The sequence below is a fragment of the Crocodylus siamensis genome, chromosome 1, assembly GCF_052110815.1.
Source record: "Crocodylus siamensis isolate JL-2025a chromosome 1, ASM5211081v1, whole genome shotgun sequence".
Classification (NCBI taxonomy): domain Eukaryota; kingdom Metazoa; phylum Chordata; order Crocodylia; family Crocodylidae; genus Crocodylus; species Crocodylus siamensis.
The window spans coordinates 422,767,745-422,781,295 of NC_143395.1; the positions used below are offsets into that span (position 1 = coordinate 422,767,745).

The 13,551-nt window shown below is 53.1% G+C and overlaps 1 protein-coding gene and 1 pseudogene across 1 annotated transcript; both read right to left on the bottom strand.

The window, feature by feature from the left end:
• Window positions 1–4,413: 4,413 nt before the first annotated feature.
• On the bottom strand, window positions 4,414–5,048 carry LOC149875640 (olfactory receptor 52B2-like; annotated as a pseudogene).
• Window positions 5,049–11,499: 6,451 nt separating this feature from the next.
• Window positions 11,500–12,444, bottom strand: LOC149875641 (olfactory receptor 52B2-like). Its single transcript, XM_090031807.1, has one exon. The coding sequence runs from the start codon at window positions 12,442–12,444 to the stop codon at window positions 11,500–11,502; it is 945 nt and encodes a 314-aa protein (XP_089887933.1).
• Window positions 12,445–13,551: the final 1,107 nt, after the last annotated feature.

Sequence of the window (13,551 nt, forward strand, 5' to 3'; positions counted from 1 at the left end):
GGTGCTTGTGACTGCAGCCCTGGTTGCTGTGTGAGCAGGATCAGGGTTTAGCCCTCCCTCCCGTTGCTGGAGGAATTTCACCCTGTGACACTGTTGAGAGAAGTGGTTGTGTCAGGCTTGTGTAGACCGGCTTTTATTCCTGTTGATTCCAGCTCCACCGGTCATTTGCCTCTGTCTGTGTAGCAAGAAATGAAGGTGCTGAGGGACACCACATTTGTCTAAACCCACCTGATGTGTGACTGTCACAGCCTTGTTGTCTGTGATTGACTAGGGGGTCCCCGAGGGTCCTCCAACCCCTTGCTCAGGCCGGGACCTGCCCTGCTGAACCATACCAAACAAGTATATCTCTCCCCTGCTCTTAGACACTTCCCAGAAGGGAGATCCCACAACCCTGTCCTATGTTTTCTATGCATCAGAGACCTAAAGAGACGCAAGCGTCTTCCTAATATCATAGATTTCATAGACATCATAGACATCAGGGCTGGAAGGGACCTCGGGAGATCATCGAGTCCATGCTAACACGTACCCATCCTCAGTTTTAAACCACTGCTCCTTCCCCTAACCCCTGCAGCCACAGAGAAAAGCCCATCTCCACCCTCTTCATAACCACTTCGCAGGTATCTGCGAAATCCCTAGCTCCCTGGCTTCAACCTTTTCTTGTCCAGATTAAGGAATCCTGGTTCCTACAGCCTTTCAGCATATGTCATCTCTCCCAGACCTCTCTTTAATTTGGGTTTTCTCTTCTGGGCTTGTCCTAATCTGTCCATGTGTTTCCTAAGTGCACTAGAAAACTGTCCATGTGTTTCACTTGCACTAGTGGACCCTGTTCTGGGTCCACTAGTGCAAGTGAAGCCTCCCCAGGGATGAACAGAGTACAAAAATGACTGCCTCTGACTTTTAGCTGAATATGAGCCAGCATTTGCAAAATATAGGCCAATAGTAGAGCTTAATTGTGCATTAGAACAATTGCATACACAATATGGACTGGGAAAGGACTGGTCAGGCTGAAGATCAGCAGAAAAGACCATGGGGTTATGTCTTAAGTCTGTCATCCAATTCCAGCTCCAAGCGCTTCAGAACTGTACTAAGGAGCCATTGAAATGCAGCCATATAACTCGGATGCGACTAACATTTTCTATTTCTAAGCTTCCCCCACCCACAATCCTGCTGCAAAGATCAGCCATGCATCTTTACTTTTGAGTCCAGCTATATTTTAATGTTCCCAAAAACATAGACAAGGACCTAGGATTTGGTGAGTCCCCTCCCTTGGCCAGCCTGGCCCATAGACTGTGTCTGGAGATGTGAAGCTGGACAACTTTGCAGGTCGGACAGAGGGGTGGGGGTTTCAGACAATTGGCGCTGATAACCAGCGAGTGTTTTAGGACAGCCAGAGACAGATTTTTTGGCTTCCTGGGGTTGGTGGAGAGCATGGGACAGCCCCAGAAAAGAAGAGGGAGGGTCACGCATCTCTGCAAGGTCCTGCTTCTTTCAGCGCCTCATCCGGACCTGACTGGAGATCACAGAGTAAGAGCAGCATGGTGTGAGCTAGAGGGTTGTTTATAACATTTCTCCATTAAATGTGCTTATACTACGGCCCTATTGCTGGCCTCCCTCTCCCTGGTGCGCTGGTACTTTTCCCTCTGACCTAGCCCCTAGCAATCTGGGAACCACTTCCCTAAACGCCTCCTGCATTTCTCTTCTTTATCACATGAATGGGGGGACTTATAACAGAGCACCTAGCGGAGGCTTAACCTGTTCTTTCCCAAAGTGTGAGACTCCAGCTCTTCACACAGTTATTTGTCCCCCCTTTTGACCACCTCAGCAGACGCCTGAAAGAAATAACTCAAGCCAAGCACTTTGCTCCTGATAAATATCAGAGTACAATAAACTTAGCCCATCTCAGATGTTATGGAAGGAAAGCACATGGCTCAAAGGATCTTCCCTTCCAAACCAGGAACATGGCACTAGAAAACCTGGCTCCCAAGACAAGACTCGGAGTGAGACCCACCTGGGGAGACTCCCTAGCCCGTGCCACAGTGTGTATGGGGTCTCATGAGAAGTAACTGCATATGGGTTTCCAGGGCTCAAGCTCCCCCATGGTAATTGCCTGTATGCATGTACTTACTCCATGCTACATGGAAACAGAACTGGTATAAGGAAACAGAAGTAGAGTAAGTTAGTTTTCATTTCAGGTTTGCAGATGACACCAAGCTGGGGGTAATAGTAGATACGCTGGAGGGCTGGACTAGGGTTCAGAGTGACCTAGACAAATTGGAGGATTGGTCCAAAAGGAATCTCATGAGGTTCAACAAGGACAAGTGCAAAGTCCTGCACTCAGGACAGGATAATCCCCTGAACTGGGACAGGCCTGGGGGGACGGGCTGGACAACAGCTCTGCAGAAAAGGTCCTGGGGGGACAGGGGACAAAAAGCTGAACAGGAGCCGGCAGCGCGCCCGTGGTGCCAGGAAGGCGACCGGCATCCGGGGCTGTATTGGTAGGAGCGTTGCCAGTCCGAGGCAGTCATTCTTCCCCTCTACTTAGATCTGCCGGTGAGGCCGCATCTGGAGTCCTGTGTCCAGCTGTGGGCCCCCCACTACAGAAAGGATGTGGACACATTTTTCCTGCCCGCCGCTGGACTCCAATGTTTAGGGGACTGAGGTCCGAGCCCCCAAGGTCTGGAGCAGCCTGCCAGCGGAGGTGGTTCAAGCACCTACACTGAACACCTTCACGAGCAAATTGGATGCTTGTCTTGCTGGGATCCTATGACCCCAGCTGACTTCCTGCCCTTTGGGCAGGGGTCTGGACTCGATGATCTCCCGAGGTCCCTTCCAGCCCGAATGTCTATGAAATCTTATGAGGAGAGGCTGAGGGAACTGGGCTGATTTGGTCTGCAAAAGAGAAGAAAGAGGCTGCTATCAAATCCCCCCTCAGTCTGCAACCCCCCTGCAGGGAGTTAAAGAGGGGGCAGATGATAGGACAAGGAGCAATGGGCTCAAGCTGCAGCAAGAAAAGTGGAAGTTGGGTATTAGGAAAACTTTCCCCCACCTCTCTGGGCAGTCTGTTTTAATGCTTTACTACCCTCCTAGTGAGAGTCTGCATCCTTGGAGGTTTTGAAGACCCGGCTAGACAAAGCCTTGCCTGGGTGATGTAGTTAGGGATGATCCTGCTTGGAGCAGAGGGTTGGATGAGATGTGACCTCCCGAGGTCCCTTCCAGCCCTCGTTTCCTATGATTTAATGATTCTACATTGAGGGGCAAGCTACATCGTAGTAGACCCTTGGGAAAAAATGCACCGAGGCAGCTACCAGGCAGCATCTGCTGCTCTGTACGTTCACACCCTCATTCCTCTTGTGGTAACTTGCTGGTAGCAGTCACAGTGCAATGACCAGGTCACCAGGGTTGTGGACTAATCACGTTTTTTTTTCCTCCTTGGACAGGGCTCTATGTCCTTGTTTTCCCCATGCTGCACTTAATGTCTAGCACTCACATATGGGTTCCTCCTGTTGAGGTCCTGGGTTGCAGGTACCTAAGGCACTTTGACCCTGTTGCCTTTCTTCCCTAGTTTGCTGGCACAGTCCCATGGCAATGGTAGAAAACCATAGTCGAGGGTCTCAGCATCGGGGCTGTAGTCTTCTGGGCTGGACCCTGGGCTTTGCAGTACAGGGCTGAACCTCACTATTCCCATTCTGTTGCCATTTTGCTTTCAGCTCTGACCATCGTAGTGGCCCAGAGGAGACAGCTGCATGGTGCCCCGCCCCCCCAGGCTGACTTCACTCCGACTCCGAAGGTGTTGAGGTCTAGGTTTAAAGAAAAGAAACACAAGCCAACCTGATATATCCGTGGAAAAAACTTTCCACGAAAAAACGCTTACAGCAATAAAACCCAAATGAAAATCTTGGCATTAACATCCAAATCACAAGGCGTGTTGTTGATGACCCATTCCCCAGCTGAGACACTCAATTCTGCATTAAGTGTGCTCATGAGCTACTTTTGTTCTGAAAGAAACCTAGGAGTGAATCTGAGAGCTATTACAATGTCACGGTAATATTGCATGCTTCTGTTTTGCAAGAAACAAGCCAAACAGAGAAACAAACTTCATAGACTCTGTCCCTCCAGACCACGGAGAGAAACTATGGTAGATTTAATACTGGTTGAAGCAATGTAGATGTGTTTGCTATTCCCCCAGTCTGACCTCTCATCAGATATTTGCCTTCAGCAAACATGTCATGGGAACCTCAGAGGACTTGACCTCACAATACAGTGTACAGATGGGTGCTGTGTGTGAGGGGGCTGGGCAGGGCGTCATTCCCTTCTGTATCTCACAGCTCACCTGTTCCCAAGTTCCCTCTCATCCCATTTCTCAAGAAACCCCCTGGTCAGTGACCCAGCTCTGGTATCACCCCGGTTCACTGCTCAGCAACACTTCATTATCTGGGAGAAGGCATGGGTCACCTGTTCCTGGATTGGTTTGGTTTTCACCCCATAAATGATGGCGTTGAGCATGGGGGGGATGACCACGTAGAGGCTGGCCAGCAGAATGTGGATGTAATGTGGGACACCGGGGCCAAACCAATGGGCATACTCATCTTCTACACACCGGCCTTTTTCTCCTTGTATGACACAGACGTGAGAGCTGCATGTCCCAATTGCCTTGTGCCGGGCCTCCTTGGACTGAAGCCGAAAGACGGCCCTGAGGATGAGGCTATAAGACACAGTAATGAGCACAACATCCAGCCCTGCAGAGAGGGCTGGTGGCCAACCCATACCAGATGTTGACCCTGATATCCACGCAGGCCAGGCGGGCAATGCCCATGTGCTTGCAGTACGTGTGAGCCATGATGTGATGTCCGCAGTAGGGCAGCCTCCGGAGGAGGAAGATAGCAGGGAACATGATGCACAAGTCTTTCAAAACAGCAACCAGGGTTATTTTCCCAACCACGGAGTAGGTTAGGATAGTTGCGTATCTCAGGGAGTCACGCGTACGGGTCAAACGCCGTGGCCATCAGGATCCCCAACTCTACAATAAAGATGAAGTAGATCAAGAACATCTGGGTGAGGCAGTTGTGGAAGGAAATCTCTATTGAATAGGCCCAGAGCACACATCTTGTTTTCTACAACCCTGAATCAGCAAGGGCCAGCAAGGCAAGGAAGATGTATATGGCCTTGTGAAGGCTGAGCTTGGTTGTGATGACAAGCAGCAGGACACTATGACCTTCTCCCCATGGAAGACACAGACAGCCAGAAATATTCTCCCCCAACCCCATTGATGCCACATTGCCATGCTAGGTGAGGTCCCACTCTGGCCCGCTGTCGCCATAGGCTGGATGGGACCTCATGAGGTGCCATCCAGCACAGCCTCTGCTTGAGTTTCCTATACTCGTATAGGGTCAGAGAGATGCTCAGATGACTAAGGCAGGATCAGCCCTGACTAAGAGCATGTTGGACAGACATGTGGCTGGGGTGGGTTAAAGACTTCCAGGCATCGAGATTGCACAACCTCTCCAGGGGCTGGTTGCAATGCTCAACCCCCCTCAGAGTCAGAAACTTTCTCTGAATTTGCAATAACACAAAGGCAAAGCTTAAGGCAGCAGTGGAAGGTGGGCACCTAGATTCACTGCAGTGGGCTTGGGCAATGGAAATCCCCCTGCCCCATGTTTCAGGTGCTGGATCCTTCCCCAGGTGGGGCCTGAGCTATGGTCCAGGCCTGGGCTGCATCAGTTGCATGAACCACTGCCACCTTCCAGTTCAGCTCTGAATTGCAAGCATGCCTGGTATCAGCAAGAACGGCCTAAGGAGTGGGGAGGGAAGTGCAACCTGGACCCCTCACTGTGCTCTCACGAATCAGCGCTGATCTACAGAGAGCGGTTTGGGAACCACCGTGTGTGTCCATCCTTCCTCTACCGCACCAACAAAACAAGGAGCAATGGGCTCAAGTTGCAGCAAGAGAAGTTGAGGTTAGATATTAGGAGAAGCTTTACTACCCTCCTAGTGAGAGTTACCTAGAGAGGTGGTGAAGCACTGGAATGGTTTAGAGTCTCCATCCTTGGAGGTTTTTAAGACCTGGCTAGACAAAGCCTTGGCTGGGATGATGTAGTTGGGTCTGATCCAGCTTTGAGCAGGAGGTTGGACTAGATGTGTCCTCCTGAGGTCCCCTCCACCCTCATTTTCTATGATTTTATGATACATGCCCAATGGGCCATGTTCCCTGCTGGGTAGCACAGCTGAGGAGCAAAAGGCCAGAGGGAGTGACAAAGGAGGGGAGACTGCAAGAACTCCAGGTAGATGTGGTTAACACCACGAAGCAAGGAGTGGATTTTGGGAAGGAGACAGTGCTTGTCTGGCTGACAGGTCCCTCTCTGGTACGGTCACGTGTCAGCAGCTACTGCATACTCCGATCTCTGTGCAAGGCCAGTCCAAGGTGTGCTGAAGGGGATGGGCGCACAGGTGGTTTTCTCTTCTGTCCTGCCAGTGAGCGGACGAGGCAGGCGGCATGCAACGTGCATCGCGGAGACCAACCGGCGGCTGCAGGAATGGTGCTTCGAGGCAGGCTTTGGCCTCCTCGGCCACGACCGGCACATCGTGATGAGAGACATACTGGGGTGGGACGGGCTCCACCTTTCCCCTAAAGGGAAGCATGTGTTCTCTTCTAGGCTGGCGGCCCTCCTCCGGCGGGCTTTAAACTAGGCTCGTCGGCGGAAGGGGAAGATGAGGGCGGAGGAAACATCGGACTGCCAGACCAAGCAACACCCACAACTACAGCCCAGCCCAGCCCGACGAGCGAAGCGAGCAAACAGGTAAGAGAGGGGCCAGGGTAATGCTGGGACGAGGGGGTCAGCACACACACCCACAGGAGGCCTCAAATGCCTCTACACAAACGCTCGTAGCATGGGCAACAAGCAGGAGGAACTCACCCTCGTGCTGGCTGACACCAGCCCGGACATAGTGGGGATCACGGAAACGTGGTGGGACCCAACACATGACAGGGCGGTGAATGTCGAAGGCTATCGGCTGTACAGGAGGGACAGGATAGGAAGGAGAGGCGGGGGCCTGGTGCTCTATATTAAGGAGGAATACACGTCCTCGTTAATTAGCAAGGAGCCGGGGAGGGGCACTCTGAAGTGCTCTGGGTTAGGGTACAAGGCAGTCGAGGGGAAAGAGACTTAACGGTGGGGGTCTACTACAGACCCCCCAACCAGGGAGAGGAGCTCGACCAGGAATCCTTGGGTCAGCTCACAGAGGTGGTGAAGGCTAGGGACGTGGTAGCCATGGGGGACCTGAACTTCCCAGACATCTGCGGGGAAGAGCAGTCAGCCAAGTCTGACCGCTCACGTCGGTTCTTGGCCAGAGTGCAGGACCTCCATCTAACCCGGGGGGAGCACAGCCCCACCAGGGGGGACGCCTTGTTGGACCTGGTGCTGGCCACGGGTGATGACCTGGTGAGCGGGCTGCGGGGGCTCGACCGCCTGGGCAACAACGATCATCGCCCGCTGGGATTCACCATCCAGCGCAAGGTGGCAAAGGCCTGCAGTAAGGCGGCGGCCCTAGATTTCAGGAGGGCAGACTTCAACGAGCTAAGGAGGATAGTCGGGGAGGCGCTGAGGTCCCAAGGGGAGGGGATCCAGGTGTACAAGGAGAGCGGTTGCTCCTCAAGGAGACGATCCTCCAAGCCCAAAGGAAGGTAATCCCAACGAGGATCAAAGGGAGCAGGAGAGCACACAAGCCTCCGTGGCTCACCAAAAGCATCCGGGAATGTCTCTTTGCTAAAAAGGAGGCTACACCCAATGGAAAGAAGGGGTCATCACCAGGGAGGGCTATTCTGCAGTCGCTCGGGGATGCAGGGGGGGCAGTCAGGAAGGCCAAGGCGGAAATGGAGCTGGGGCTAGCTTCCCAGATTAAGGACAATAAGAAGTCCTTTTTTAAATACGTAGCGGGTAAAAAGAAGGTCCCGGGTAACGTGGGGCCCTTGCAGGACGCGATGGGAAACTTGGTCGTCACACCAGATGGCAAAGCTAACATGTTTAACGATTTCTTTGCCTCCATCTTCCTAAGTAGGGACCAGTTCAGCCACCTCCCTGCTGGGCCCCCCTCGGGCCCGGGGGGAGGCACACCTGGGCCACGGGTTAGCGAGGATTTATTTAGGGAGCTTCTGGAGGGGCTGGACGTATTCAAGTCAGCCGGCCCGGATGATCTCCACCCTAGAGTGCTAAAGGAACTGGCCGAGGTCATTGCAAGTCCCCTGGCACGGCTTTACGAGCACTCGTGGTGCTCTGGAGAGGTACTGGAGGACTGGAAGAGGGCCAACGTGGCCCCCATCTTCAAAAAGGGAAGGAAGGAGCACCTGGGAAACTATAGGCCGGTTAGTCTCACCTCCATCCTAGGCAAGCTGTTCAAGAAAATTATGCTGGCACACACCCAGGAGGGGCCAGCAGGGGACTGCATGCTTGGGGGCAACCAACATGGGTTCATCAGTGGCAGGTCCTGTCAGACCAACCTGGTGGCCTTTTACGATCAGATCACCAGATCGTTAGACGCAGGGGGAGCAGTGGATATAGTGTCAAAAGCCTTCCGGAAGTCCAGGAAGACTGTCTCTCACCCCGTTCTCATTAAGAAACTGGGGGCTGTGGTGTCGACACCCCCACAGTCAGATGGGTCGCCAAATGGCTGGAGGGCCACATCCAGAGGGTGGTGGTGGATGCGTCCTTCTCAACCTGGAAGGACGTGGGCAGTGGGGTCCCCCAGGGCTCGGTCCTCGGGCCCGCACTGCTCAACATCTTCATCAGCGACTTGGACGAGGGGGTAAAAAGCACCTGTTCAAATTTGCTGATGACACTAAGATGTGGGGGGACGTGGGCACACTGGAAGGATGCAACAGGCTCCAATCAGACCTGGACAGGTTACAGGGGTGGGCGGATGAGTATAGGATGGGATTCAACACAGACAAGTGCAAGGTGCTGCACCTGGGGAGGAACAACCAGCACCACACCTACAGGTTGGGGAACTCCCCTCTTGTCAGCACGGAGGCGGAAAGGGATCTGGGGGTCATCACTGACTCCAAGATGAACACGGGCCAGCGGCGTGGGGACGCGGTCAGGAAGGCCAACGGTACCCTGTCGTGCATCCACAGATAGCTCTCGAGCAGGTCCAGGGAGGTGATCCCCCCCCTCTATGCGGCACTGGTCAGGCCGCAGCTGGAGCACTACGTCCAGTTCTGGGCACCACACTTCACAAGGGATGTGGACAACATGGAGAGGGTCCAGAGGAGGCCACTCGCATGGTCAGGGGCAGCAGGGCAGGCCCTACGAGGAGAGGCGACGGGACCTGAACCTGTTCAGCCTCCACAAGAGAAGGCCGAGGGGGATCTAGCGGCCTGTTATAAACTAGTCAGAGGGGACCAGCAGGCACTGGGGGAGTCCCTGTTCCCCCGAGCACCGCCAGGAGTGACCAGAAATAACGGTCACAAGCTGGCAGGGGGTAGGTTTAGGCTAGATATCAGGAGGCGCGACTTCCCGGTCAGGGCGGCTAGGGTCTGGGCCCAACTTCCCAGAGAAGTGGTGCTGGCCCCTACCCTGGGGGTGTTTAAGAGGAGGTTGGATGAACACCTTGCTGGGGTCGTTTGACCCCAGTGTTATTTCCTGCTATGGCAGGGGGGGTCGGACTAGATGATCTGCTCGGGTCCCTTCCGACCCTAGAAACTATGAAGGTCAGACCTGCTGGTTTGGGCAAAGAGTGCTTACTGCTCCTGTTCTGCCTGAGACCTCAGGATGCTTGAAGACGAGGAGTCTGACTCTCCTGCGGTCAGAGCAGCATTAGAGCCAGGTGTCACGGTCCAAGCAGCAGCACGTATGCTAACCCCGGGGGGCAGGGGATTTCCACAGCTCTAGGAGGGAAGTAGAGCAGGTCCCCTGGGAATCTGGCACCTGAACAGGGTGATGGTGTCCATGCACATGTGCATGGACATCGTGTCGGATGCAGCAGTCGCTCGGAGATCCAGAAGACCCTGCAGCACCTTCATGGCTTTGATCACCCCATTCTGCAGCCCTTTATAGAGGAACAGCCTCCCTGCACATGTGCATGGACATCATCACCCTGCTCAGGTGCCAAAGGAAACATGGTCTTTCACACAACAGCTCCCTGGAGGGGCCGAGGGCAGTTTGGGGATGAGATACAGCTGGGTGGACTCCAGCTTCCCAGCCCAGTGCCCTCTCCTTGGGGCCCTGCACATGAGGTTAAACATGGCAAGGGATGAGGAGTTGCTGTGGAAATGGGCAAAGTGGCTCGTCCTCTCTCCTCCTTGTAGGCCTTGCTGGAGCACTGATTAATATAGGCTGTTCGCACAAAGGCTTTGTTAAAGCATTGGCCTGACTGGGACTCACCAGCAAACCTGACTTGGCATGTGAGCCTGCCAAGTTTCATTTATCATGCCTCAGAGATGGGAGGGAGAGAGGATGATACAGGGTAGGACACCAGTTCAGTACCAGGATGATAAGGCTGAAACAGGAACATCCAGGTTGGGATGTGAAACAAGCTCACAGTACAAGGCGGTTTGAGATGATGTATTGCATCCTGCCTGGTCCTACTACATTTGTTTCGATCACTGTATAAAGGGAGAATTGGAAATCAGGGGAACTTCGTAGTGGCCTGGGGAAACCTGCATGGGGTTGTTCTGTTGACCTTGTCATAGGTACAAATGCTTTAGTGCCTGGTCTGAAGTACTTAGGCCAAATTAGGAACCACAGAGCCAGCCAAACAATGTCAACACTAAAGTGTTGGGATCTACTGGCTGTGACTTAAAGATCTGACCAGGTTTATTGTCTACACTATGACAAGATTAGTGACAAATTATCTGGGTTTGTGTTAAAGAACGACCACAAACAGCACATTGTGAAACTCTTTGGGATTTATCTGGGATTATTAGTGTCATTGTCGTTGGTGTTTTCATTGGGTGTTATTGGAGGTGGTAGTGCTGTCCTCACAGAAGGGCTCAGGGAAGGTGAGGGATGTTATGTATGAACACCTCAGTGCATTTTATTAAAGCATGCATATATATATATATATATATATCACATACCAATGAGCTAGAACATGATACAAGATGCATCAGAAACCTAGCTGAGATGAGAGAAGGTCTGTGATACGCAGGTACTGACACCATGGCTGGGTTAAAGACAGCGTGAAGTATCCTAAAACCATGGGACATCCTGGGTCACCAAGTCCAGCCCCTGCTCTTAAATTCACAAGATGGTAGAACATGGTTGCTTATGTTTATCCAGCTCCATCTTCACCTGGTTGGGGTCTTAGGACCTCCGTCCTGTGGGGGTAGTGGGGCTGATTCTCCAAGGTAAACACTGGGATCAGGACCCCAATAGTTCTGGCTCCCACCTTCATGTGGTCGCTTTTTTCTTCGTGAGTCACTGGGACAGTGGTTCAGTCCCAGTTCATTGCCAAACATTCACTGGGGAGCACCTCTGCCCAGTGCCAGCCCCTGGGCTGCATTCAGCATCATGCCCACATCTGGAGGAGCACCCGGGCCACGTGCCCTCGAATCTGCTTGGTTTTCACCCCGTAGACGATGGGGTTCAACATGGGGGGGACAATGACATAGAGGTTGGCCAGCAAGATGAGAAGGTGCTTCGGGACGTGGTGACCGAACCGGTGGGTCAGGAAGGAGAAGAAGGCGGGGGTGTAAAACAGCAGTATCACACAGATGTGAGAGCCGCAGGTGTTCAGCGCCTTCATATGGGCGCCCCTGGATGGGAGATGCACGAGGGTCCGGAGGATCCTGAAGTAGGAGAAGGCAATGAAGACGGCATCTACTCCCGCCGAGAGAAACGCAGCTGCCACGCCGTACCAGATGTTGGTCGTGATATCAGCACAGGCGAGCCGGGCCACGCCGATGTGCTCGCAGTAGGTGTGAGGCATGACGTTGTGCCCACAATACGGCAGCCGCTTCAGGAGGAAGATAGCGGGGAACATGATGCAGAAGCTCCTAGTGAGAGCTGCTGCCCCTATTTTCCCTATGACCGAGGGAGTCAGTATCGCCGTGTATCTCAGGGGGTTGCAGATGGCGACGTAGCGGTCCAACGCCATGGCCAGCAGGATGCCTGACTCGGCCACGAAAACAAAATAGATGCAGAACATCTGGGCGAGGCAGCCCTCGAAAGAGATCTCCTTGGAGATGGACCAGAAGATGCTCAGTGTCTTGGGCACGGTGGTAGTGGACAACAGCAGATCAGCCGCAGCCAGCATGGAGAGAAACACGTACATGGGCTCGTGAAAACTTTGCTCTGTGATGATGGTGAATATCAGCAGAGAGTTTCCCAGCAGGGCCACGATGTACATCAAGCAGAAGGGGATGGAGATCCAGATGTGAGCATCCTCCAAGCCCGGGATGCCGACCAGGATGAAGAAGGCAGGGGTGGAGGTGTTATCGGTGGCAGTTAACATGGTGGGAGGCAACGGCGACTTGGTTTCATGTGGATTTCCCCACCTGTGCGGGAACAAGAGAATATTCCCCATCAGACTGATGAGGGGTTATATCCACCCACAATTCAGCCCTTTGCCAACAAAAGGGCATCCCCTCCAGACTGGCCAGCACTTGCTTCCTGATGACTGGTACCAATTGTGAGATCATCCCCTGGACTTTTGTGCTAAAATGTAGGAAGCTCAAAAATGCTCAGAAAAGCCTGCCCAGCACTTGACATTTTTTACTTTGCTGGTTAGCCAAACCCATACTCTGCCAACAGTGAGCATCTCCTCTTCTTTCCTCTGCAGGTTCCCCCGAGCTTGCTGACTTCCAACCCTCATTTTCTGTGATTCTCCCCACTTGGAAGGGACCTTGGACTAGATGTGACCCCCCAACCCCCTGCTCAGAGCAGGACCAGCCCCAACTACATTGTCCCAGACAAGCATTTGTTGAACCGGGTTTTAAAAACCACCAAGGATGGAGATCCCACCACTTCTCTGGGTAACCTGTTCCAGTGCTTCACCCCCCTCCTAGGGAGAAAGTTTGACTAAGACGTCAGGGGAATCACGGGAATCAGGAAAGATCGCAGTCCCAGACTAACTACAGGTCTCTTGACAAAGGGTGGAGCCCCTGCAGACCCGGTCCTCCCCTGAGCAATGGGAGATAACGACTCCTTCCACACAGGAGAGAGATCAGGGAGTCAATCCGGGAGGACAGCTCGCTAAAAACATCACCTCTGGGCTCAACAGCCTTCAAGAAGGCAAATAATACGTTTGGGTGATTAAGGAGAGAACAGTGAACAAAACAGAAAGTGTCAGCATACCTCTTTATAAACCTATGGTGCATGCACACCTTGAAGGCTGTGCCCAGTCCTGGGCCCCACATTCGAAAAGGTGATAGAGGAGGTCCAGAGAAGGGCAGCAAGGATGATGAGTGGTCTGGAGAGGCTCCTAATGAAGCCAGGCCCAGTCAGTTTAGAAAAACACACTTGAGCGGGGGGCATGAGATGGGAAAATACTAAAGGGTTTAACAAAATACTGACTCTCCCGTTGTTAAGTTCAAAACGAACATCGATAGGGATTTCTGAC

Bases quoted from the DNA above. Each gene is read 5' to 3' on its own strand.
- LOC149875641 (XM_090031807.1), bottom strand. From the start codon at position 12,444: ATGTTAACTGCCACCGATAACACCTCCACCCCTGCCTTCTTCATCCTG.